This window comes from Umbelopsis ramanniana (assembly GCF_025399195.1).
Source record: "Umbelopsis ramanniana AG unplaced genomic scaffold K450scaffold_4, whole genome shotgun sequence".
In the NCBI taxonomy this organism is placed as follows: domain Eukaryota; kingdom Fungi; phylum Mucoromycota; class Umbelopsidomycetes; order Umbelopsidales; family Umbelopsidaceae; genus Umbelopsis; species Umbelopsis ramanniana.
Genome location: NW_026252090.1, coordinates 54,600 through 78,389, shown reverse-complemented (window position 1 = coordinate 78,389; position 23,790 = coordinate 54,600). Strand labels below are relative to the sequence as shown.

General features: G+C 44.9%; 8 protein-coding genes across 8 annotated transcripts; 5 read left to right on the top strand and 3 right to left on the bottom strand.

Moving 5' to 3' along the window:
* The first annotated feature begins 19 nt into the window (after positions 1–19).
* On the top strand, positions 20–2,619 carry K450DRAFT_221553 (uncharacterized protein). The gene is made up of 7 exons (XM_051585743.1): positions 20–168; positions 264–415; positions 488–614; positions 689–1,267; positions 1,332–1,640; positions 1,730–2,103; positions 2,433–2,619. Exons 1-7 carry the CDS (start codon positions 96–98, stop codon positions 2,451–2,453), a joined length of 1,635 nt encoding a protein of 544 aa, XP_051448517.1. The 5' UTR covers positions 20–95; the 3' UTR covers positions 2,454–2,619.
* Positions 2,620–3,955: 1,336 nt separating this feature from the next.
* K450DRAFT_221544 (uncharacterized protein) lies at positions 3,956–5,592 on the top strand. Its single transcript, XM_051585742.1, has 5 exons — positions 3,956–4,183; positions 4,260–4,313; positions 4,389–4,772; positions 4,864–4,914; positions 5,261–5,592. Exons 1-5 carry the CDS (start codon positions 4,165–4,167, stop codon positions 5,350–5,352), a joined length of 600 nt encoding a protein of 199 aa, XP_051448516.1. The 5' UTR covers positions 3,956–4,164; the 3' UTR covers positions 5,353–5,592.
* A 646-nt stretch (positions 5,593–6,238) lies between these two features.
* On the bottom strand, positions 6,239–8,144 carry K450DRAFT_204553 (uncharacterized protein). The gene is made up of 2 exons (XM_051584723.1): positions 7,607–8,144; positions 6,239–7,526 (listed from the first exon to the last, which is right to left on the bottom strand). The coding sequence occupies exons 1-2, from the start codon at positions 8,063–8,065 to the stop codon at positions 6,450–6,452; spliced, it is 1,536 nt and encodes a 511-aa protein (XP_051448515.1). The 5' UTR covers positions 8,066–8,144; the 3' UTR covers positions 6,239–6,449.
* A 3,399-nt stretch (positions 8,145–11,543) lies between these two features.
* K450DRAFT_221535 (uncharacterized protein) lies at positions 11,544–15,055 on the bottom strand. Its single transcript, XM_051585741.1, has 15 exons — positions 15,022–15,055; positions 14,697–14,951; positions 14,505–14,631; positions 14,331–14,435; positions 13,780–14,243; positions 13,566–13,721; positions 13,391–13,498; positions 13,292–13,325; positions 13,104–13,217; positions 12,965–13,033; positions 12,832–12,890; positions 12,661–12,764; positions 12,403–12,595; positions 12,216–12,344; positions 11,544–12,150 (listed from the first exon to the last, which is right to left on the bottom strand). Exons 2-15 carry the CDS (start codon positions 14,856–14,858, stop codon positions 11,671–11,673), a joined length of 2,304 nt encoding a protein of 767 aa, XP_051448514.1. The 5' UTR covers positions 14,859–14,951; positions 15,022–15,055; the 3' UTR covers positions 11,544–11,670.
* Positions 14,972–17,933, top strand: K450DRAFT_221533 (uncharacterized protein). The gene is made up of 2 exons (XM_051585740.1): positions 14,972–15,032; positions 15,132–17,933. Exon 2 carries the CDS (start codon positions 15,184–15,186, stop codon positions 17,656–17,658), a length of 2,475 nt encoding a protein of 824 aa, XP_051448513.1. The 5' UTR covers positions 14,972–15,032; positions 15,132–15,183; the 3' UTR covers positions 17,659–17,933.
* A 1,048-nt stretch (positions 17,934–18,981) lies between these two features.
* On the top strand, positions 18,982–19,918 carry K450DRAFT_221530 (uncharacterized protein). The gene is made up of 3 exons (XM_051585739.1): positions 18,982–19,479; positions 19,557–19,621; positions 19,693–19,918. The coding sequence occupies exons 1-3, from the start codon at positions 19,120–19,122 to the stop codon at positions 19,784–19,786; spliced, it is 519 nt and encodes a 172-aa protein (XP_051448512.1). The 5' UTR covers positions 18,982–19,119; the 3' UTR covers positions 19,787–19,918.
* K450DRAFT_221524 (uncharacterized protein) lies at positions 19,894–21,668 on the top strand. The gene is made up of 4 exons (XM_051585738.1): positions 19,894–20,530; positions 20,613–21,037; positions 21,116–21,240; positions 21,318–21,668. The coding sequence occupies exons 1-4, from the start codon at positions 20,000–20,002 to the stop codon at positions 21,389–21,391; spliced, it is 1,155 nt and encodes a 384-aa protein (XP_051448511.1). The 5' UTR covers positions 19,894–19,999; the 3' UTR covers positions 21,392–21,668.
* An 8-nt stretch (positions 21,669–21,676) lies between these two features.
* On the bottom strand, positions 21,677–23,078 carry K450DRAFT_277090 (uncharacterized protein). Its single transcript, XM_051593255.1, has 2 exons — positions 22,680–23,078; positions 21,677–22,610 (listed from the first exon to the last, which is right to left on the bottom strand). The coding sequence occupies exons 1-2, from the start codon at positions 23,039–23,041 to the stop codon at positions 21,833–21,835; spliced, it is 1,140 nt and encodes a 379-aa protein (XP_051448510.1). The 5' UTR covers positions 23,042–23,078; the 3' UTR covers positions 21,677–21,832.
* Positions 23,079–23,790: the final 712 nt, after the last annotated feature.

The following is a 23,790-nucleotide window of genomic DNA, read 5'->3' as shown; positions in this document are numbered from 1 at the left end:
CCCTCAGGATGAAAGATGACGTAAATTCAAACTCTTGGCTTAGAAAAGCCAAAGACTAGCTCACCATGGGGGGAACTTTAGCCTTTTAACCCACCATGTCCAATTCACCTTTCGCGGCTAATGACCCTGGGAGGCACAGAAGAAGCTCGTCACAGATATTAAGTTCAGGTATGATAGTCTCTACGTGCAACTTTTACATTCATCGGGCAAAAAGCCATCTAATATAACCCCCTTCACTCTTTCCCCGTGAACCTCCTATTCAGTACCCGGCGAAGAGAACTTGACACCAGAGGAACGCCATATCTATCCGCAGCTCTTTAAGGCGGCAGATATTGATGGAAAAGGAATTGTACTTGGGGAAGAAGCTGTAGAATTCTTCAAAAAGTCGGGTCTTCCATCTCATGTATTGTCCGAGGTATGCATAGACCATATGGCAGTTGAAAACGACACGCCCACCCCTTTATTCATCGAATGTAATTTTGATTAGATTTGGACAGCGGCCGATGATGAACAGAGAGGCTTTTTGACACAACAGGAGTTTTACGTTGCGCTGAAACTTATCGCATGTTTCCAAAACGGTCAAACGGCTGCAGTCCCTGTTTTCAGCACAGTAGGTTGGTAAACGCCTATAGTCCTGTGAGGAAAGAAAGGATACCGAACTAAATGTGCCTTTTTTTTTATTCACCAGTACCTCCTCCGCGTTTTGATGGTGTTTATGTTGAGCCCTACCCTACAACTCACAACGGCGTGTCGGCAATGGCGTCACAATTGGACAGCATTAAAGCGGACGAACGAGAGAGGTTTATACGAATTTTTCGAACGAATAGCTCTCCAGATGGGTTCATGGAAGGCACTCATGCGCACAGACTATTCGAAAAATCAAATTTACCACCAGATACCCTTAGCAAACTTTGGAACTTGGCCAACATGAGGCGGACTGGTTCCCTTAATCAAACCGAGTTTGTTATTGCCATGTTTTATATTTCACGCCTAATGGACCATACGCTGGATAGTCTACCATCCTCCATTCCAGCCTCCATTTACAACTCTGCTGCGGGTCGTCCTGGCTCACCCACCTTATCTAGGCAGAATACCATAACGTCACCAGTCCTAAGAAACAATACCGGACAATCCGTTGCAGCTACATTTGGACAGGCTGCGTTTGCGGACGTGCTGGATGATGCTTGGGCTATACCACACGATCAACGAACAAAGTCCAAAGCTTTTTTCCAACAGCTTGACCCTCGTCAGACTGGCTATGTTTCTGGTACGTGCTTTTTTAGAGCAAGGGGATAGAAGGATGAATATATCTAATTCGCAGAGTTTAATAGGTGCCGATGCTGGTAACTTCTTCCGTAATGCTGGTTTACCTCAGACCGATCTGGAGCAAATATGGTCGTTGGCTGCTATTCAAGGTGGAGACCGACTGTCGGCAGATGAATTTACTGTGGCCATGTACCTTATACACGAGCGATTGAGCGGGAAACCCATCCCTTTAACACTCCCAAGAGATGTCATCCCTCCAAGTCTACAATCACTTCGTAATAACCTCGTACGACACAACACCATCTCAAATCCTTTTCCCACTTCTCCAACATTGGCGAGACCATCCTTACCTGCCACACCGTCCCCTTTCCAATGTAAGTCGTTTTCATGGGCTGTGGATACTCAGCCTACCTCGGCGAGGCACGCTAGTTTTATTAACCTGCATACCTTGCCATCTGTATAGCAACTACTTCGGATAACCTGTTTAATGACGTGGATGCCCTTCAAAGTGCCCAGAACACCATGGCTAGTCAGAGAAGAACACTGGAGACCAAGTTTGCCACAATGAAGACTCAGACACAGACAAACACGATTCGACTTGAACAAGTTCGCAATTTGTATGAATCTGAGGCCAGAGCTGTTCGTAAGCTTGAATCGGAAATTGCCACGGAACAACCTGGTTTTGATCGAGCCAAGGCAGAATTGGAACAAGCAGAGTATCAATTGCAGCAACTTAAGCAACAAAAAGAGCAGTATGATCAACAGCTGATGAATGGACGGAACGAGTCGGAAAGAATGAAACAACGAGTCAAGGTGATATACGAAGAATGCACTCAAATTAGAAAGCAACTGGAGCTATTGGAAAAGGAAGGCAAGCAACAAAATGTAAGACTCAATATCGGAAGAGAACAAGTCAATGCAGCCGAAAAGGAAAAGGAAAAACTGGCACAAGGTTTAACGGGCAGTACCTACCAGTCCAACAACAAAGCGGAACAGTCGCTTGGTAGCCCGCAGAGCACTACTACCTTTAAGCCATTTGAAGCTGTCAGCAATAAGATTCCCACGTTAGACACCTCCTCCTTTGCTGGATCCACGTCCCCCACCAACAGCACCAAATCGCCTATTCAAGCATCCAGGCCGTTTAGTGACCCGTTTGCTGAATTCACGAAAACCTTTCAGGGTACTAAACCGCAACAAGGAAAGCAAACTTCATTGGATTCCATGTCTGACTTTAAATCACACTTTTCCGACGTTGACAAGGTTGGAGAGTCATCTGAGGCCCAGTTGTCTCCGAAAGTGACAACGAAGCAGCCAAGCCCAAAAGCGCCAAAATCAACAAGTGTGGATATCAGTGATATTGAAACAAAATTCCCAGACCTTGACACCATGGATAAGGAGTTTCCTACACCCACTGAAACAAAATCATTCTCATTTGATAGACCAGCTGTGGTCAATGCTACCTCTCCGGCCGTGCCCAGTGTCACTGATAACACTCTCAGTGAGAAGAATCCTACATTAGATGACCCGTTTGGAACCAAAGCCAATAACAAGACTGCTGCGACCAATCTATTTGCAGACGCATTTGCCAAACCACGGCAGTCAGATACCAACGCTAAACCCAACTCCAAGTATGGATTCGATCTTTCCGAATTTGAAATTGCTAGCCCTCCTCAAGAAGCAGCGAATAATTCAGCAACGGATGATTTTGATACTCTTTTTGGCAATAAGCCGGCCAAGAAGGTCAACTTTGACGACGCGTTTGGTTCTTGGATGTAATAATAAAGAGTGAGTCGATAAGAGGGAATTATGCGAGGGATCGATTGTGATCAGGCTGTTAGTCAACCGGAATTTCGTCTTTTTCTGCGGATTTTTGGCACAGCTGGCCAGCCGCGCTTGCTGAATTTTTTTTATTTTTTGGCCCATGTAACACACAATCATTATGAAAAATGAGGGATACTATTTCCAAATGACCTCATGGGAATCATTCTGTCTTTCTCGCTGTCAATAACCAATGTATGACGATTCACTAAACTTTTCATTATTCGCCTTCAGTCGACAACCCTTGTAAAAAGCAAGAAGTACGCTTGAAAGCAAGTGGATGTCTTGGGAAGTAAGGTGGGGTCAAAGCGCCTCAAGTTCACTGCTTTGGGATGTGCCATCGATAACGGACTTTTACTTTTTTCGCCGTCATACCTTTTCCGACGGCTGCATCTCTCTGCTGCTGCTGTACGAGTCAGCAGACGGAGAAGTTATTGTGTGTGCAACAGCCGCTGTACCTTTTTCTCTGTTGTTCCAAAGGATTTTTCTCATCTTCCACGGGGCAAATGTCATAATGAACGGGAGACCTCTGAGATTATTGATTATGCTTGTTATCTGCGACAACGACCGAGAGCCCGCTGAAACAACTACAATCAAAAACCCACTCACGGTCCCAAAAATTTCTGTTGTGCACATGACCAATCACCATCTCCATGTGTAATGTAATCATCATCAGCTAAGTTATTCTTCTTGAGACGACAGACTGTCAACCATAAATCAAAGGGAGCTTTTAGAAGCTACGTGAGTTCTCGGATCGATATTATAGAATTCGTGAGAAGGTTACTGGGGTAATGGCAACGGAGTATAATCAACAGATTGACTTAACGAAATTTCTAGTAATTTCACCGTGATAAAAAAAAACCTTACATTTCTTTTCGGACCCACTTGGTTGGCCACACACCCCCCGAAAATAAATCATTCGAAAGGCCCATGATTTATTGTCAACGAACAGCATGAAAAAAAAAATTATATAAATAATAGCTCCACATCTTTACCCCACGTCACATTTTCCATTTTGTTTCAACTCACCATCCTTCTTTCCTCACCCATCATTCAAATCAATCACCCCCACTGCTGAACATGATGTATACTGTGGCGCGTAAGTTTCTCCATAGTTTTGGTTTTAGTTTTACCACCTCCACCATCAGATTCGTATTAATATCCTCATTGAATAGCCACATCAACTCTTCCTATCAAGGATAAGCCAGCATCCTTATCTAACCTCATGCCATCTGCTGATAAGCTTGCATCACCACTGTCACCCCACAAATCGAAAGTCTCACTTCGAATCGAAACAAAGGCTACAGAGCCTGTGCCCATTCCAAACGCCAGGTATGGTCCCACCGGCTTCCCTTCGACCACCGTTCCACCTGATTCTCCTCCGTTGACCGCACCCGCGAGCACGGACAATGACTATACACTTTTGGACCACCTGAAAAATGACACTATGGTAGAAACCATTGCTACCATTCAAAGTACATTCTTGTGGGATGGTATTTGCCGTGGCCGGTTCTTGTCTTTCCCTCATCTCGCCCTCCATGGTGATGCCCAGACCTCCCATATCATGCGGGTACTTGAGCGGTGGCTATGCGACAAGTTAATGCAGCCACAGTTGGGTGACCGACTTCCCATCCTTGAAGAAAGTATTCCTGATTCGTGCCGTTCTATTATGGCTACGATGCATCAAGGTATGCATGCCCCTTTTTAACTATCCATCAATGTTTATTTTGAAGCGTTGGTAAATAACATGTCATTCCTTCTCACACTTTTTCTTTCTAGAGAAACACCTCTTACGACCATTCCATACTTGCTTGATCCAAATTCGCTCCGGTCATCTCTATAATCTACCGCTCATCAGTAATGGAAATACATTCATTGATGTGGATGAATTCATTCGAGACTATCCACTTTTCGTCGATGTTTGCATCAAAATTATTCCTCGCAGCTTCAGACCTGCCAAGAATATGCCTAGTGGCGATGCTGAGCACTGCCGCTTGCTCTTGTCTTTTGAGACCATTGTCGGTAAAAGTGACGAAATCGAACAACTACAGCCATATTTGCTGAGCGAATTGGTTGACATTACCGATTGAAATCAAGAAAAAAAGAAATCAAGGAAAAAAAAAAATCATATTCACGACATCGCTATTTTTTTTTCAAGCGTCTCTCATCAAAAAAGAAAAAAAAATCTTGGCTATGTCCCTTTTGCATAACAATCTCTTCGCATATCTTCATCAAATTTTGTATACTGTATCATGTCATGCACTCTAGCCTTCTTGATATTTTTTTTTTTCGCCACCTCATTTTGCCTTTAGCTTTACAAAACCTAGTAATATCTCTCAAAGCCCATTTTCAATTCCAAGGAAAAAAAAAAACCACGCTATTGAAATAAAAGCAAAAAGTATTTCCCCATTGAACTAGGACGAAATGGTGAATCGCACGGTGTGCTTCTCACCGTGCGCCGAGTTCATGACCGGTTTTTACGCACGGATGGAACAAGGAGGTGACAGGAGTGTCACTGATTAATGGCACCACGCGGGATTGTTTAGGACTTTGTCGTAAGATGAAAAACTTCCGTGCGACATGTTTAAGTCACCAACCATTGAGTTACAACAGGGTTAACGCAAAGCATGCGGAAAGCGAGGATTTTGTCAGCGGCGGTCGCTCACTCGAACAAGCTTACAGTTTTGGTAATAGCCAATGTGACGAGATGGCCCAGAAATGGTAAAATACCAAGCAGAACTGCCCGCCTTGGTCATGCTCATGGACAATAGGTGCGTGTCATTATGGAAAAATGACATGGGGAAAATTCCAGAGACATATTGGTGGCATAAAAGAATGTCATGACCCGTAATTTGGCAGGTTCTAAAACTTGCAGATAATGTGCTTATTGGCTCGCTCAACATTTTGCCGGGGCGTGGTCCATTGGCCATACTGCTAACCTGCATAGGAGAATGACCAGGTGAGGGGAAACAACTGTGGGAAGTCAAGAACCTTAAAGTCCATATTTGTTCAATTTGGTTGATGATCAAGTTGATGAACCATTTGATTTCGACAGAGAACGTCGTGTTCGCCGCGGACATCTAAAATGCTGCGGTAAGCCCATGTCATTTAAAATTTCGCATCATCAAATATGCTACAGCACGTATTTTGAAATAAAAGATTATGGTAACCATTTTATTGTTCGCGGAGAGATATATAGATGACATTACTAGGGGAGAACAGTCATTCAACAACACACTATTTTTTGGGAAATAATATGAATATGTATGTTGTGTAGTAGCTACCAAGGCTACGTTTTTGATAAAGGACTAAGAAGGGATGATTACAATGGGTAGAGGGTCATAATGGGAAGAAGATTAAGGAATTTATGCAGTAACATCGGCGGGCTTCTCGTCCTCAGTGGCTTCAATCTTGGCAGCCAATTCTTCAGAAGCAACATGGCTGGACTTCCAAGCAGGAACACCAGAGGTGAAAAGAACATCGACCTCTTCAAGAGTACGTCCCTTGGTTTCAGGGCAAGCCAAGTAGACATGGATACAAGCCGCAAGGTTCATGCAAGCATAGAAAAAGTAAGCCTTGTACTGGATGGCCTCCATCATAGGGGGAGCCCATTCAGCAAGACCAGTGTTAAAGGCCCAGTTGGTAGCAGTAGCAAGAGCGACGGCCTTGGAACGGATACGAAGAGGGAAGATTTCGGCGGGGTAAGTCCAAGAGCAAGGACCCCATGAGGTAGCAAAAGAACAGACGAAGAGATAGATCATGACAATCAAGGCAATGGAAGATGACTTATCACTTGGGTCCAAAGACCAGTTGACAGACGGGTTATCAGTTACAACAGCATGGCCGCGACCTCCCATAATAGCACCGACGATGAACAAGAAAATGGACATAGCAGCAGCACCGTAAATCAAAGTAGGGCGACGACCCCAACGATCCAAGTACAAAATGGCCGGGATGGTCATGAGCACGTTGAGAATGTACTGAACAAGGGAAGCGGTCAAGTTGGCAGTGTTACCTTGGAGACCAGCCCCTTGGAACACAAAAGTGATATAATACATCATGACGTTCATGCCAGTCAATTGAGACCACATCTGGATACACATGCCGAGAATAGTACGTCCGGCATAACCTTGCTTGAAGCATTCGATGTAAGAGTTGGCACCTTGTTCACGATCGAACTTGACAGCAGCTTGAATTTCACGGTACTCGAATTGAACTTCCTCATTGTTGATGTCACCACCGGCGTGAAGGTCAGCAAGGGTGGCCAAGCATTCATCCCAACGGTCCTTGTCAGCCAACCAACGAGGGGATTGAGGGAAACCGAGAATGAAGATGGCAAGACCAATACCCCAAATCATTTGGATACCCCATGGGATACGGAAAACAGCAGTGTTGCCAGTGTCAGCGCCGGGGACGTAAGAGCAACCATATTGAACGAGGTACTAAAAAGGAGGGTGAAGAAGTCAGTCTATGATATCCCAGTGATAGATTATTATTATTTTTTTTGGATAAAAGGACTTACTTGAATAAGGATACCCCAGGTAATGGCCCATTGCTGGAAAGAGACAATACGACCACGAATGTTGCGAGGAGCAATTTCAGATTGGTAAACAGGGACAACCATAGAGGCACCACCAACAGCAAAACCGTTAATGATACGACCAACAATGAGCATACCCAAATTCTGAGCAGCACACATGAGAGTGGAACCAATAATCCAGCAAATGGCAGCAATCAAGATAGTTTCCTTACGACCAAGCTTGTCGGAAAGAACACCAGCAACCAAAGCACCAACGAAAGAACCAGCAGACATGACGGCGACAACAGCACCGGCCTTGGCAGGAGAGTCTGCGACTCCAAAGTAATCCATATAGGTCTGGTTACTGACCAAGCCGGACATGGAAGAAATGTCGCATCCAAAGAGTAGACCACCAATGGTGGCGAATAGGCCAATCACATACACGTTTGTGACCTTGAACATATCAAGTGTAAGTTGTAGTGAATAGATAGACCGAAGTAAAGAAGTTGGACGTGGGGAGAGATGGTGCTTATATTTATAATGTTTTCGCTTGATGAGCTGAGGGGTAAGTTACGGTGCGGGGTCAGACTTATTGGGGGGACACATACTAGTCAGAAAATGGAATGACTACAACAGAAACAGTAACCGCTTGAAATGGGGTATTCAATTTTTTTTCCCAGATATACCTGTGGCTTCTTCAAGGTTTTTTGCAATCAAATTCTACAAAAAATCATGTCAACATCTATTGCTGCCCTGCTCTCGTCCATTTCACTGACTGAATTGGGGGTTCTTGAGTAATTCCAATATGAAACTCGGTATTGGCGGTGACGGAGGGCGGGCCATGAAATTCGGTAGACTAGCTGATGTCAAAAAAAAACATTGCGGCTCCGCGCATGTCCTGGTTTGCCTTATGGAATCATATGATGTAACTTGAATACAATCGAAATGGAATGTACAAGTGTTCAAACCTATATCGGTACACTTAGAACGTTACATCCACTATGTCACGCATTGCTGTCATGGTTTATCAACGAGCCATGGTTCTGCCAAGTGAAGCACACATGGAAAAAAGTTTGAATTTTTTTTTTCTCTCCCTACATGCCATCAGGTAAGCAAACATGATGCAAAGGGTAAAGAACGCCGTCCTTCCGCGGTATCCTTATGAAGGATGCAGGTGATTGGTGAGAAACTGCAATTAGTTAGAAGCTGGGAACTCGCGGTCTGCCAACCTGCAGATCTAGCGGTCTCACACCAAAGACACCAATCCAGCAAAATTTCAAAACAGTCATCTGCTCCCACTCTAGAGTATTATGACCTCCTGTGACCGGCTCGGGTTCTAACCATTTACCCTGATTTTTCCTGTCCTGTCCTGAACAGCCCAGGCAATTTACCGCCACATGCTAGCCATGTGTGTTAGAAACATGCACTCCTGCACAAAAGAACTCCATAGGCATGATAAAGCACAAATGTGGGGTTGGGGATATAGCGTCTCATCCAGCATCCATAAGCTAGACCATTTCATTATTTTCTCCCCCACACCCGTTAAGTTCCCCAATGACAGCAATGTCTTTTCGGGAAATGGGTATTTTTCTCCCAGATGACGTTTTAATTGGCTATGATTTATTTATTGCCTACCCAGCGGAAAATGGCGGGCTGAATCATTCCCACTGGTAGCGTTGGTTGGTCTATCCGTATTGTATTCCCGAGCAAACGGGGATTACCTAATTGTTAACAAGATCCGGTCCCATACCAACTAACCCCGCAGCGCACGATATTACCGTTTCTGAAACATTGGAGAAGCCATGCTCCAAAATTCCGTTCGATGGGTCCCTTTCTGAAAATGCGCCACCAATACATATTGTGATGGACCCTATCATTGACAATCATACCTTGAGCGTCTTCGACATGGCAGAGTAAAGTAGGATAACCATAAAATGCCACAGGGTAAGATTTTATGTCGGACGGAGCTCGTGAATATGACAAAAATAAATGGTGAAAAATAGATTGTGCAAGTACGGTTTGCACAAATTACTACGGTGGTACCAAAACGTTCACAAGTCGACCCCCGAAATCGCTTGCTAGAGCTGTTCAAAATGAATAGGGATCAAACGATGGAGAGGGCTATCTTGTCACTGGCAGTCATGCTGTAGATTCAAGTGAAAAAACCATAAACTCGGCGTGGCAAACTTGTTCGCAGGAGAGATGTGTGAAACTAGCAGGGGACAAAAGGATTACCCAGTATACCAATTTCATACGTATGTGGCGGCCATTCAAGTTTTGTTAAGAAGCTGCTTGCCAGGGTTTGCGTAAGCGAGATGTGTTGACACAAACCTCCTCCTTGGAACGCATAAACGACAAATATGTTGCCATGCATGCATAAGAGCTTGAATGTGGCGGGTCCAGCATCGAACCATGTGTTGATCCCTGGAAGACGTGAGATATATATTTTTTATTCCAATAGCTGTTCATATCGTTACACAGTGCACGAGATAAACTGCCATAGACTTCCCTCTCATTTGAAAGTTTCGACTTGTATGGACTGGTCAGAGAACACGACATAGGCTATAGTGGAGTACAGGGACCAAACCACATGCTCGTTAGTCCTCGAAAACGCATCTTATTGTTAAAGTTTAAGACTTGCCCGGTCATTACAAAAGCAGGGGTTAAACTCATCCCCGCGCAAAAGTATCATGTAAGCAACCTACCCTTTTGTAACATGACACTACTTCTATAGCCACAGACTGCCATCTTTGCATTGAGTAACCGCAAAATCGGGAAACCAGTTGGGGTGATCATCTGCACGTTGTTCACTATATCAACTGTCTTAAACTCTACCTCGTGTGTAAGACTATGGAGAACTCTAATGTTGTGTTGAGCAGTTTACAGGGATTGAATTTACCCGTTGCTACTTTACGTCCGCAGTCGTCGTGTTTGTGGCATACCTCAGTCTTTAACCTAGTACGTTATGTTTAGTGTAGTACAGGAAGAATATTATCTGTACGTTTTCTACAGGACGTAAAAGGTTTTCACATGGAATAAGTCTGACACCATGTGGGCCATTCGAAGCGTTCTAGCAATCGTAATAGGTTTCTTTTTGCTAGTCTGAGCGTAACAACTGCGTTACGCTCAGACCAGGCTGGTTTCCAGGGATACCATAGCGCAAGCTCTATCAAGGTTTACTTGCTTTCCGCATTATATCGATGTTAATTGTGTTAATGAAAAGACCTTTTTTTCAGGTGTTCATATGTCGAAGAAAGCGACCCAAAGGTTGCCTGATACTGGAAATGCGTCAGTGGCAGGTTGAAAAGAGAATTGGCATAAAGGTAAGAGAGTAATGTGACCATAGAATTGAATATATAAATTGGAACGGGTGGTAGATAATGGAGTCATATAGGATAGGTAACGTTTCTGGCTTTATTGAGCAGCGCACTGGCATATTTCACCCCTCTTGAAAAGACCAACTTTGGCTGTGAGCACGTGACTGTTCCAAAAATTCTGTATTTTTTTTGTTTGGCTGCCAACTCCACTAGCTAGTCAATCACTAAACAACATGTCACTCTCGGCTGGAAGAATCGTCAAGCATTTAATTGCGACTCGAGGACCATTGACCACCAAGGAAATTGCTGCTCAAGTCACTGAGTTTCCCCAATTAGTTTCTGGACGTTTTCTCAAGACTCGTGTCCTTCGACCCATGCAAAGCCGTCAAACATTGACCAAGGTTGTCCTGAAGCAGGAAAATGAAAAGCCTGTTTGGCAATGGCACTTGGCTGACGCTGAAGCTGCTGCCAAATACAAGACCCTGGAACGCTCATAGATTTTTTTTTCAGGCGCCCGTCTGCCTTTATTACCTATACATCACATTTTCCGCAAAACCAAGCCATTGTACCATAGCCGCCTTCCAGCACATTAGATAATAAAACCGAAAAGTGCTAACAAATCAACCAAACGATGTTGTGCATTATAAATTCAGTATCTTCAACGATGAAGGGAAAAGCTACGCTTTCACCACATTTTTCATTAGTTTGATCATTCCGCTATATACAACGTAGAATTTTTTGGTCTCATGCTCATTTCTTCAGAAACATGGCTCTAAAGTCATCATTGCTCTTTTTTTCCGTAGGTGCACTTTGCTCATTGGTAGATGGAGCATCGCTAGCAGCAGCATTGTGATCGGTTTTCTTTGGTACAGCCAGTCGCTTTGCTGGGCCCGCCTTGGCTCGTCCTTGACCACCGCGTCGTGCCGCTCCGCCTCGTCGCAGCATAGAGGGAGGGATGAGCCTGGCAGTGGGCTTAGTTTGATCATTCTCCTGAGCCTGCGACGGGTCTTTGCTCGTTTCAGCGTCTTCCGTTTCATGGCTCGCATCATGCTCTACTTTTGGTTGTTTGTGCGCTTGGACTGCGTCGCTAGCTTGATCGCTCGATCGTCGGCGCTTGAGAGATTCTGTCGCTTTGGCTTCATCATCTTCAGTCTTGCTTGGCTGGTTATCATCATCAACTTCCTGCTGCCCTTGTTCCTTTCTTCGGGTTTCTTTCGCTTTAATTTTTCCCTATAAGCGAATACTTAGCCTTCTGACATATTTGTTATTCTTCTCCCAATGTCCATTTCACTCACCCGCAATTTTCTAGCGCGCTCCTTCTGCCGTCTCTCAACTTGCTTAGCTGTCAATTCTTCGTTGCTTTCGTACGTTGCACTGTAACCTGCTTCCACCTGCTGCTGTTCTACATGTTCGGTTTCTTGGTACTAGTAATGGCAGTTAGTTACGGTACCAAAAGTGAACAATGTTTTTAAGCTATCTCACCTGCTGCCATTGAATAGAAGCAAGCTTTGTCTTGCGCCTCATCGTGGTTCGGGCATCTCGATAGCTGGACGCCGTTCCATACTCATGTTCAAATCTAGTCCATGCTTCCATCAATTTTTCCGGGTAGTCCAATTCCTTTGTGAACGCTCGCCTGAACTGTTGTTGGCAGTAGTGGACATTGTTACCTCGAACCCTACATATAGCATATATCATTAGCACCTCTAAACGTAAGCATCTCAGTCAATATATGCAACTTACATCTCATTGTCAATGAATTTTATCCATGCGTCCACCTCGCTCAAGTGCAACTTGATGACCTTTTCCCAAACTGCTCTGGCTTTCACACCATTGCCAACCTTCGTCTATTGAAAGAAATATAGAAGGTCATTTGGGATATTCCATCTCAATTTCTTAAGAGTTATTACTTACCTCGACGAATATTTCGTACTGTTCCAATCGGTAATATGGATCATTGGTCTTTGGAAATACTATTTTTAAGTACCATTAGAAAATGTGTGATGCAATAGACACACGTGTTATTGCTGTGGCTTCCTTAACCTACCTCCTGCCACAAAGATACCGGCATCCTTGATACATTGAAGCAATTGCTTTGAATCTTCGGCAAGATTATCTAGAGTAACGTATTTGGTCCGAATCAGATGATGCCACTATCCAGCCATCATACAATAACGCAAGCTTACCACTACTCCAATCAATTTGTCGTCGCTCGAAATCACACTTTGCAAGTAAGGTCTTGATAAGGTCGTCATAGGATGCTAGTAGTAAATCGTTCGTCAAAGCTCGTTGAAACACAGCTATAAAAATGAAATAGTCAGTCAACTGAGATCTGGATTGTGTCATTAATGCTTTGAAGTCCAAATATTTTTACCTAGCACTTGTTCATTCGACGCCTGGAATTGTTCCTGCATAGTTGGTATTAGCGTATGCACCTTTTTTTTCGACGTTAATCACCTCACATATAACTTACAAACACTCCAGCATAAAGACTCCATAAATCTCCAGACCATGGACAGTTGCGAATAGCTCGTTCTGCAACACTAATGGTCTTGTCTAATTCGGTTTCGTCCTGCTGCATCTGTAACCATATCAAGGTTACGATTCGTACACGTCACTTTCACTTTAAGCCCGCACAATGTACATACCTGGAACAAAAGATAGTCCTCCCACAAGCCAGCATCCGTGCAATGCAATGCAACAGCACGTTCGTACAAGCCTTGCATCAAAGGCACCGACGACTTGGCGCGTTCTTCCTTTTTAATGTACTCGAAAAAGGTGATCAGATCATTCTTCTTCAGAACCTATGATAAAAGCATTAAGTCCCACTCAAGCGTCATCAAGAACACAAAGAACACCTACCAGTTCTGACTCCATAAGCTCTCTCTCGCCAACTGCTTCCTTTGTACGTGCACATTTCTTTGTGGTAAGGACCATAATCTCTTCGTAGTTAGCATTGTCGTGGGCGCTGATAAAGGTTGAAAATCCTTCAAACGTTTGATCCCAGGCCATGTGTATGGTCTGGAGTCGATCGAGGTACAAAGAGCGCACACGTTCGACATTATCTTTCGATGGATCGAGATCGAGCAGTTCCAGTTCAAAAGCCATGTATGCATTCCAAATTTCATGGCTTTGCACAATGTGATAACGAGTTGCATTAATGGCGGTGAGCAGATCGGTTCTCGTATCCAGGGTTAGTGTTTCAAGATCTTCTTTACTCATATCACCGGTTTTCTCTTTGTGGCCCTCGTCATCCGCTGTGATTCCAGTATCAGCCTTGTAGTTTGAAATGACATAGTCGACATATGACTTCCAAATAGGAATAGCTGTACATTCGGATGATAGGGAATTGTCGATTGAGTTTCAGAAGCTGCTGCATTGTATTCCAACTCACTCATTGTGGCTTCACTTACATAGATAATCTTCCGCCGCCTCCAAATACAGGGTTTTAATGCGTTCTCGATTTTCGGGATCATGAGAAATTGCTTTCACGTCTTGGATCCATTCAAGCCACATGGCTATTGAAAAAATCCGCTGTTAACAAGGCTCATGTTCAAAACCCCTTGTTCCTTTAGGTATAAACGTACCTTCGGTGAGCGGGTAAATCTCGTGCATCCTCTGACGCGTGGCTTCCAGTTCCTCAGCCATATCAACTTTGCGAAGCGCTTGAATGAGCTGAACGTGAGCTTCATACTGCCAAGGCTGCTGAGCAAGCTGAGCAAGGTAGTAGAAGCATTAGGACAGAGTCTGGTATATTTTGTAAGTGCAACAATAGTTACCTTGTCCATTAGCTCGGGTATAGCTTGCAAAAGTGCCAACTGCTCGTTTGCAGCGTCGGATTCTGCATCCATTGGTTGATCAGCATTCTCGAGCTGTACTGTTTCAATCTGTTCGGCAATCGTAGGTTCTTGAGCGTGATCTATTTCGTCGGTAGATTGCATGAAATTGGAAGAGTGCAGTGCAGCAAGAGGAACCAGCCGACAGTGACTGGTTTCGATTTCTAGGCCGCAGCGGCACTTGATTGTGGCTATGGCCTATATAAATGTCCTGAGTATGCGGACCCTGAATAAACACCCTTCTTCTCTCTTTATCCCACTACCATACCCTGGTGCAAAGTAAAACTATCTTTTGAAGTCAAATCTCCTGAGCCTCCATTGCAAAGTCTATTATTTGGTGCTCACTACAAGGAATACACTAACGGATATCACATACAGGTAAGTCAATGGTACTTCCAAGGAGCTTTACACTGTACATCAATCTCTGAATATGCGAGCAACCAAAGCAATGGATAAGAAACCATCAAGGATCCCGTGGCAGCGCGGCACGCCAAGAGGCTCAGGTACGGAGGTCCGCAAGAGTGATTCTGGAGCAAGATATGCGATGGGCTTTGATGCTGCTGAAGTGTGCCTACTTGGCTGTGCACTCGCTTCTCTAGTACTCGGGGGGCATTTGTTGATCAAACTTGTACTTTGGATGGTGTACAGTTGTTGGAACAACCAAATTTATGAAGATTCAGATAAGCAGGTCATTGATCCAAGTCTGGCCGAGTGGGAATCAGTGGGCGGTGTGTTCATCAAGAATCCAAGAATGTTTCTGCCCGGTCGACTCACTGTGGAAGCGGTTTTGCGCCGTGGTTGGCAGACATCGCGTTTGACAAAACAGGAGGCAGAGTGGCTCAATGGAGACGACCTCACCCAGCATCGTCGTTGGTTGCTCGCTATCTTTGAGAAGTCTAGATTCACCGACCCCAGTGTGGGACAGAGCTCCGCCCCACTACCTCTGCGCCCCGTGTACGACATAATGGCAGGCCTAGGAATATTGCACAATGTCAACGAAGAAAATGGTATGTATGAGCGGGAATGGATCGGGGCGCCAAAAGAATTGGTGCCGGGACTGCTGTCAAGGCTGAGGCGCAACGCAGACCGTGCTGGTAGACAGTGGCTGGCTGCCATTCCCTCAGCAACAGACAAGGGTGAAGAAATGTTGCAGGAGTTGTTGCATCTGCCAGAAGTGCGCTGCAGTGCCACCGCTGCCAGAGCAGCGCAGAGGTTGGCCCTCATGTTCGCAAGAGTATGGTTGTTGACACTCTCAGGGGAACAACTGCCCTGGAGCGCGCAAGAGCAGGACAAGTGGTTGCGTGCCTCAGCATTCTATGCACACACCCTCATTAAATTTTCTGCATCATATGCAGGCGCAGTACGACAAGCGGTCTCATGGGTTGTCGCTACTGAGGCAAATGCATTTTCTATAAGCGTGTTGCGGATGATACGTACTAGTTACGACACGGTGGTAGCACGCGAGTACGTGCATGAGATGCACGTTGCTGCAGGTTACTCAGAGGCGCTTGCATCCCGTGCCGCCACAGCCGGAGAGTTTCCACTTGAGCCCCCTCTTCCAGTTGTATTTAGCAGTGAAGCGGAGGGCCACATTGAGGGCTGTACGACATGTGAGGAATGTGTATTTCAGCCTTTGAAGTATCAGCAGCTGTTGATATCCTTTGTTAAAGATGAAACCCAGCATGTAAGGATGGCCTCACAACCATACGTGGCGCTGTCACATGTCTGGTCGCACTCTTTTGTGAGGCAGCCACTTGGACCGCAAAGTTGTGTGTACATCAACAAGTGTGTACTCGTGGCTTTGCGGCGCGCTGCGAAACACAATGGTGTCGAGCACGTTTGGATTGACTCAGCGTGTAACCCCTGTGATGTATCAGCGAACAAACTTGCTGTACTTAGCATGGATGTGCTCTACACTCATGCAAAAGCTGTTGTGGTGTTAGACCGGGATTTGGTGCGCTGCAAGGTGGCCGATAGCACTGAGTGGCTGCGTATGATCGCAGTGTGTGACTGGTCCACTCGTGCCTGGACATTGCAGGAGGCCAATTTGGCCCAAAGGGTCACGGTGATCAATAGATTCAAAGATGAGCACATCCAGTCTCGCACCGTTGTGCAGCCGCAGTTTCAGGGCCCCAGAGCACTGGCGTTGTACATGAGGCTCGGTTGGCTGTTCCTGCCAATAGATGGACATCTGACGGTGCATCAAGCATATCAAGTGCTTGAAGGGCGCAAGATAACCAATCCAGATGATTGGTGGTTGTGCATCGCTGGGCTCAGCAGGCAGATCAAGGCTGCTATATTGGCAAAATTTGACGACCATCCAGCTAAAGCCGTGTCACACTTATTCGGGCGGGTGGCCATTCCTCCATTATTGGCACCTGGCGCTCGCACCCAACAGGATGGACTGTGCTGGTTGCCATATCCAGGGGGCCGGCATCAGCTCATGCTGACAGGGCCAGGGCCAATGGCAGGTGTGGTGACGGACCACGGCCTCATCGTGCAGGTTCACATGGATGCCATAGCAAATGAGATGTGCTCTGTTCTCGGTGCTTCAGCCTATGCGGGCACAAACGGGCGGCATTTGTTTAAACGAATGACGCAGGGTGGCATTCCAGTCTGCTATGATCTGGTGTCAAGCAGAGTCCCCAAAGGGCAAATGTATGTGGCATGGGTTGCAATGCCCCAGAGACCAGTCATGCAGTGTTGGGTCGTGACAGCGTCCCCCGATGGGCGGCACCATGTTGTTGGCACTGGGTTGCAAGTGGGTGAATACCAGAGACAGCTACAACCAACACAGCAGATCACGCTGGCTGGCGGCAGTGGCTTCGAAGACGCTTATGCTGTCTTAGCGAGTCACTCTTCAGGGCCTGCTATTGGGCTTGAAGAGACGATATCTGCTTCGTGAGCGGATTTCGGTGCTTGACGACGTTTCGAGGGGAGGCCGTGATACACTTCTATAGTGTAGAGTGGCGGTGAACGTCGTCTATCACCCTCCTTATTTTTTTCCTTATATTTTATCATGAGCCGCCGCGTGGCGTTTCCTTTGATTGTCAAATTGTTTAAAATTCACTCGCCGGCGCTTCCAGAGAGCATAGGGCCTAGTATTCAAGTCCACTTGAGATATAGCGGTTGTTTTTATTTTGAACCATCCATTTTGCATTTATTGCATGAACGTTATATTAAGGTTCGGCCAACATTCTCAAAGTCAAATACTTCAAGCTTTGATGACACAAATACGTTGATGGCTATGATCATGTCCTTAGTCTCTACATTCTACTGAGATTTCGGGACAGTTGAACACTGACTTGCGCAAGCTATGCGTTGATATCGGTTTCACCTAGTATACACATTTTCCTACAGTTTCAACTTCATCACAAGAAAGCATGCAAATTTAGAAAAATGAAATATTGACTTTCGTTGGTTTGCAATGGCTTTTCCATGTCTGCAAATTCTTCATGGTCAGTGCTGCACCACCCGTGGCACTTGCTTCCCGAAATACTGACAATGCATCCGTAATTAGAGCCCAAATGATTGAAAAAGGAATTGCGCTATGTACTTTAATTAGAACTTTTTATTTTTATTATTTTTCAAGCTGTGATCATTCAAAAATGACGATCATGTCAATCCTGCATGCACATTGTCTATTTTGACAGTCGGTATCCAGCTCATTAAATATGTTATAACCTTTTTAACGTCATAATGCAGAGTGAAGCATGGACAGGCAGTTAACACGCCATTTGGAATAAAAGATTTATGTTATCATACGACTCCGTCCTTTTTGTTCATCTTTCTGTGAATGTTCTATGGCACAAGTGGGGTGGTACATGCCAAGAGATTATTGTCAAACTGATATCTTAGCTGTAAGAATGATTTTAGCCACTAGCACCAACACTATAAACCAAATTTTAGTTGACCTCACTCTTGGCAACCAAGGGTATCCGGGTTAACAGCAAGGAAATAAAAGACGGCTGTTTGGCAAATAAAATCCCTTATTTAGAAGTTCTGGCAGGCAGCAGTGAAGCGAATCTGACGACATCGAAGACCAAAAAGTTGAAACCCATTCATTTGAAACATAGGATAATCCCGTACCCATCCATAGTGTTTGATAAAACTTGGATAAATGATTAGGAAAAGCACATGGAGTTCGTAGCCATAGCACTGCATGAGTAAGCGCGCACTTTTAAAAATAATAATATCAGGCAAGAGTTGCAACAACAACAAGGCTGGGGGCCAATGTTGGACAAACGTGACTGTTGTACCACCCATTATCGCAGCGGATGTGGATACCGACATGAAATTCTTCTCTTTTTTTTACAATCCTTAATAGATAATCTTTTTTTAATCCTCAACTTAATATCAATACACGATGGGTAAAGGTAGACGATCATATACCATTAACACCCCAGCTTTAAGCTTGACACCGCCTCGGTCGTCGGCCGACCATTCGTTCAGCATTTCACCGCCCGATTTCTTAAATTCCAACCTCCAGAATGACAAACTCCAGCCTTTGACCCCCGAATTCAAAACCACTGCCGCTCAAAGACGTAATTCCGTTGCTCAACAAAAGAAATACGATGACCTCGAACATAAGCTGGAAGCAACACCCCTATATGTTCTCATCTGTACCTATCTCAACTACTTTTTGCTCATCTGCTTTGGTCATTTACGTGACATATTGGGCAAGACATTCAAGCGCCACGAATATAAGCATCTTTTGATGAATAAGGTGAAATACTGATAGGCCCATTGTGCACTACCCTTTCGACTTTCTGTCACTAACACACTGTGTTAACTCTCCCTCAGGGTTACGCTGCATTGGTATCCGACTTTGACTCCTTCTATACTCGTCGTTTGTATATCAGAATTCGGTAAGTGCACTATTATGTAGTGATGACATTCCCTTTGGCCCTAAGTTCTCAATTTTTTCTTTCTTTTGTAGTGATTGTTGGAATAGACCTATTACTGGTGTTGCTTCTCGCACCGTTCAACTATTGGAGAGAGAGAGCCCTGATTATAATAGAACTTTTAGGTAATTTTTCTCTCTTACTTTCATTCCCTTATTTAAAACCGCCCGCCTCGCCCTGCTGCATACTAGGAGTTGGTTCAACCCCGGAGTTTCCTATTATATGCACATATTCTTATATCCTAACAATTCCTTTGTCTGGTATTTGTTTACCTTTGCAGACTCACCGGCAGAGTGACTGAAGCTATTAACTTTGCTTCATATAATTATCGTAAGTTTAACCATGATGAGGGTGTTGTCGACCTATAGACTCATTTTTTTTCCCCATCTTCCAGTTGGCTTTGCTCAATCCTCGGGACCATGCGCTGACGCAGTAGAAGAAGCTACGCGCCGTCTTGGCAACGTTACCTGTAGCACCCGCGCAGAAGCCGGTGGCAGTGACGTCCATAATGAATTGGAACAACTTGTTGCTCGCTTTGTTGGCAAAGAAGATGCCATGGTTGTTTCTATGGGTTTCGCAACCAACTCTACTACCATTCCTGCTCTCGTCGGCAAGGGATGTCTAATTATCTCCGACGAACTTAATCATGCTTCCATTGTCTTTGGTGCTCGACTCTCTGGTGCTTCTGTCCGTGTCTTCCAACACAATAATATGGGCAGCTTGCGTGAGCTTTTGCGAGAAGTCATTTCCCAAGGTCAACCTAGAACTCACCGTCCATGGAAGAAGATCCTTGTTATTGTTGAGGGTCTTTATTCCATGGAAGGTACCGTTGTTAATCTCCCCGAACTTGTTGCTCTTAAGAAGGAATTCAAGGTATGATTTTTATTGGACTTGTAGCTGGCTCGTCTTGTACTGACCCTATCTATTTGCATTGGTGCATTCATTTCACTATCAGTTCTACCTTTATGTCGATGAAGCTCACAGCATTGGCGCTCTCGGCGAAAATGGCGGTGGCGTTTGTGACTTCTTCGGCGTGGATCCTGCGGATGTCGATATCTTGATGGGTACCTTCACCAAGTCTTTTGGTGCTGCTGGTGGTTATATCGCTGGCGACAAGGCTGTCATTGATCACCTTCGTGTCCGCAACCATGCTTACATTTACGCTGAAACCATGTCGGTTCCCGTTGCTCAGCAAGTCCTCACCAGCACCAAGATCATTTGCGGTGAAGACGGTAGCGATGACGGTCGCCGTCGTATCAAGCAACTGGCTGAGAACTCTTTGTACTTTGCTGCCAAGTTGCGTGAAATGGGATTCATCGTGTATGGCGACCAAGGTAGCCCGGTGGTTCCTTTGCTTCTATTTAATCCTGCAAAGATACCGTAAGTGATTGGGGGAAATTTTCCATTCCATTCCCGTTACTGTTTTGTTTTCTGATGATGACTGTCTCCCAAAAATAGAGCGTTTTCTCGTGAGTTACTCAAACATGGCATTGCTGTTTGTGTGGTTGGATACCCTGCTACGCCAATCATTACCTCGCGTGCCAGATTCTGCTTATCTGCATCGCATACTAGGGATGACATAGGTAAGTTTAAATCGGAGTTCCCGAATTTTTTTTTTTTTTTTTTAACTTGACAGTTTAACTAATATTTTCACCTTCAGATTGTGCCCTTAATGTTATCAGCGAGGTCGGGGACCTACTCCTTCTTAAAGTCAGCCAAAGCAAGAATCAATAATTTAAGAACGAATCGCCAACTACTTTTTTCTAATTAAATTGGCAAAAACTTTCTTTGTATCATTCTATTTTTTTCTAAATACATCTTCCCCATTTTGCATCTGTGAACACACCTTTTTTCTGTTATTCTAAAAAAAAAAAACCTACCCACCAACCAATTAATAATCGATTAAAAGAAAATAGTTGAACGAAATGTTCCTATAAGAGGGAAAGATGGGTTGACCACCATGATGTCAAAAATTTGATTTTAAAGATAAAGCTATTGTTTCGGAGTTCCGATCTATTTCATACAACGCTGGTTTGAAGAGAGCGGTTGAAAAAGTTTTTATATATATTGAAAAAAGTTGGGCTTCGAGGTTATGTACAGAAAAAGAGAAGAATGGAAAAGAAACCAGAGAAAAAAGGGGGTGTGGTGAGGGTATAGATACAGTATAGAAAGCGTTTAGGCAATAGGGACAGTAGCCGGCGCCGTGTTCGACGCAGAAGGATGGGGACCCGCCCCTCCTCCAGGAGTAAAAATGTGCTTGACATTATCGTCCTTGAAGTAATCGCCAATGGTTTTACCACTCTGACCAGTGAGTTGTTCCAGATCACGGGTAACCTCGAATCGTCGACCCTCCAGGCGTTGCTGCAAGCCCCACATTTCCAACAGGAAAATAGCCTTATCGTCCGAACCCATGGTCTCACTAAGCACATCTCTGAGTCGTCGCATATCCATGGCATCCACCGGTAAGTCTCGGCCCAAGCCGGCTGACACACGTTCGCTCAATTCTTGCAAAGTCAACAGCTGTGGACCGGTCAGCTTATAAACGCTGGAAGAGTGTCGGGTGGTGGGGGAAAAGGCAATAAAAGACACGGCTCTGGCAATGTCTTGCATATTGCAAGACTCAACGGTGATTTGCAGTTGCTTGCCTGGCAGAGGGAATGAGTTATGCGTGATGATGTGCTTAGCAAAGAACACCAAATGTTGATGTAGAATTCCTGGATAACGCAGAATAGTGATTTGAGATGCAGGAAACTGCAACTGCAAGTGAGACTCGACCATCAAGAACTGTGATCGGTAAGATGTTGCTTGAGAAAGTAGGCTGCGCTTTTGACCATCATGGCTGGGAGGTGTAAGTGGTGGTGTAACATTGGGAGAGGTTGAGGGATCCAAAGGACTGAAGGGAGTCAAGAAAATGACGTGGCTGACCTTGGCTTGCTTGGCTGCATCAATGTATCTGCAATCAGGATTTATGAGTCAAGGGGTGTCTAACATGTATCAACGAATCAAAAGGAAGGTGACTCACGCTCTAGCATAATCAAAGGCGTTGTTGCGAGTAATTCGGTCACTAAGAGGATCCACTACCAAAATAAGCTTGGCCATGCCCTGAAGTGCGTCGACAGCCTTCTCGGGTTGTTCAAAAATATCGAATTCTACAAGATGAGCTCCTTTTCTTTGAAGAACTTGAGCGTTGGATGTTGAAGCGTCTGGTACACCAGCAAAGACGGGATAAGGTGGTAAATGGGGATGACGCTGCGGCAGGTCCAAAAGATGTTGGACAATATGTGAACCCTTTTCGCCATCGGCGCCTGACACATAGATGGAGCCCTTGCCATCAGACGTGGAAGGTGCACTGTAGGACCGTAACAATGAAGTGGATGAATTCATGTTTGCAGTGAGAAGAAAAAAGAGAAGGGTGAGAGTCAAAAACTGCCTGGCTGAATATTAAGGCACGTTTTTATAAATTAGAATTTTTTTTTGTCTGGCTTATCTAGCCAATCAACTGGTTGCGAGATAAGAAAATTTTGTACCTCTTTTAGTTCTCCCGTTCTCCCGCGCTTTCCCAAAACCAAGATAAGTGGAGGGCAAACCGATGCTGTTTGTTGATATTCCAACTGAGAAACACCATGGCATCATACTGGGTGTTAGCATTCAAATAACGCATAAGCAGAAGGTCTTTAAATTGTTAGCTCGTTGAGCTGCGTCATTGGGACATTTCACTTATCAACTTGCCTAAATTGCCAACTCAGTGACACACAACTCATTACGCCACGTGTAGACTTTTTGCTGAAAGAATTCAAATTGTAATCTTGTGGAGACATGGGACCAATCATGTTGCGTCCTCGGTTGCACTTGTGGGATGACCGACGTTTGCCGTTGTTTACCCAACACAGGCGGCTAATCCGAGGTGATAACATGGCTACGACGTGGCCAATTTGTAATCAGTACTGTTATTTTTATTTATGCCAAATCGCCGGTGATCTGCTATCAAATGGACAAACAAAAGAAATAAGCCCGGAGAAAGTTTAGTCCAGCTCACTCCAGCTTGACCGTGCCCTTTCTGAATACGATGCCGACCGAGCTGTGAAGCCGAACTAGACTTGGGCCAAGCCATTCTATTTCAGCGAACACCGATG

Bases quoted from the DNA above. Each gene is read 5' to 3' on its own strand.
- K450DRAFT_221544 (XM_051585742.1), top strand. The intron at 4,314-4,388 runs CATCTGCTGATA...AAACAAAGGCTA, and splicing joins ATCCTTATCTAACCTCATGC to CAGAGCCTGTGCCCATTCCA. The intron at 4,915-5,260 runs GTCATCTCTATA...TCATCAAAAAAG, and splicing joins CTTGATCCAAATTCGCTCCG to AAAAAAAAATCTTGGCTATG.
- K450DRAFT_277090 (XM_051593255.1), bottom strand. From the start codon at position 23,041: ATGAATTCATCCACTTCATTGTTACGGTCCTACAGTGCACCTTCCACG. The intron at 22,611-22,679 runs GTGAGTCACCTT...TCCTGATTGCAG, and splicing joins GCCTTTGATTATGCTAGAGC to ATACATTGATGCAGCCAAGC.
- K450DRAFT_221524 (XM_051585738.1), top strand. From the start codon at position 20,000: ATGATGAGGGTGTTGTCGACCTATAGACTCATTTTTTTTCCCCATCTT. The intron at 21,038-21,115 runs GTAAGTGATTGG...TCCCAAAAATAG, and splicing joins TTTAATCCTGCAAAGATACC to AGCGTTTTCTCGTGAGTTAC. The intron at 21,241-21,317 runs GTAAGTTTAAAT...TTTCACCTTCAG, and splicing joins GCATACTAGGGATGACATAG to ATTGTGCCCTTAATGTTATC.
- K450DRAFT_221530 (XM_051585739.1), top strand. From the start codon at position 19,120: ATGGGTAAAGGTAGACGATCATATACCATTAACACCCCAGCTTTAAGC. The intron at 19,480-19,556 runs GTGAAATACTGA...ACTCTCCCTCAG, and splicing joins AGCATCTTTTGATGAATAAG to GGTTACGCTGCATTGGTATC. The intron at 19,622-19,692 runs GTAAGTGCACTA...TTTCTTTTGTAG, and splicing joins CGTTTGTATATCAGAATTCG to TGATTGTTGGAATAGACCTA.
- K450DRAFT_204553 (XM_051584723.1), bottom strand. From the start codon at position 8,065: ATGTTCAAGGTCACAAACGTGTATGTGATTGGCCTATTCGCCACCATT. The intron at 7,527-7,606 runs GTAAGTCCTTTT...CCTCCTTTTTAG, and splicing joins CCTGGGGTATCCTTATTCAA to TACCTCGTTCAATATGGTTG.
- K450DRAFT_221553 (XM_051585743.1), top strand. From the start codon at position 96: ATGTCCAATTCACCTTTCGCGGCTAATGACCCTGGGAGGCACAGAAGA. The intron at 416-487 runs GTATGCATAGAC...AATTTTGATTAG, and splicing joins CATCTCATGTATTGTCCGAG to ATTTGGACAGCGGCCGATGA. The intron at 2,104-2,432 runs ATTAGAAAGCAA...TGCTGAATTCAC, and splicing joins TATACGAAGAATGCACTCAA to GAAAACCTTTCAGGGTACTA.
- K450DRAFT_221533 (XM_051585740.1), top strand. From the start codon at position 15,184: ATGCGAGCAACCAAAGCAATGGATAAGAAACCATCAAGGATCCCGTGG.
- K450DRAFT_221535 (XM_051585741.1), bottom strand. From the start codon at position 14,858: ATGCAATCTACCGACGAAATAGATCACGCTCAAGAACCTACGATTGCC. The intron at 14,632-14,696 runs GTAACTATTGTT...TACCTTGCTCAG, and splicing joins TACCCGAGCTAATGGACAAG to CTTGCTCAGCAGCCTTGGCA. The intron at 13,722-13,779 runs GTAGGTGTTCTT...CTTTTATCATAG, and splicing joins AGCTTATGGAGTCAGAACTG to GTTCTGAAGAAGAATGATCT.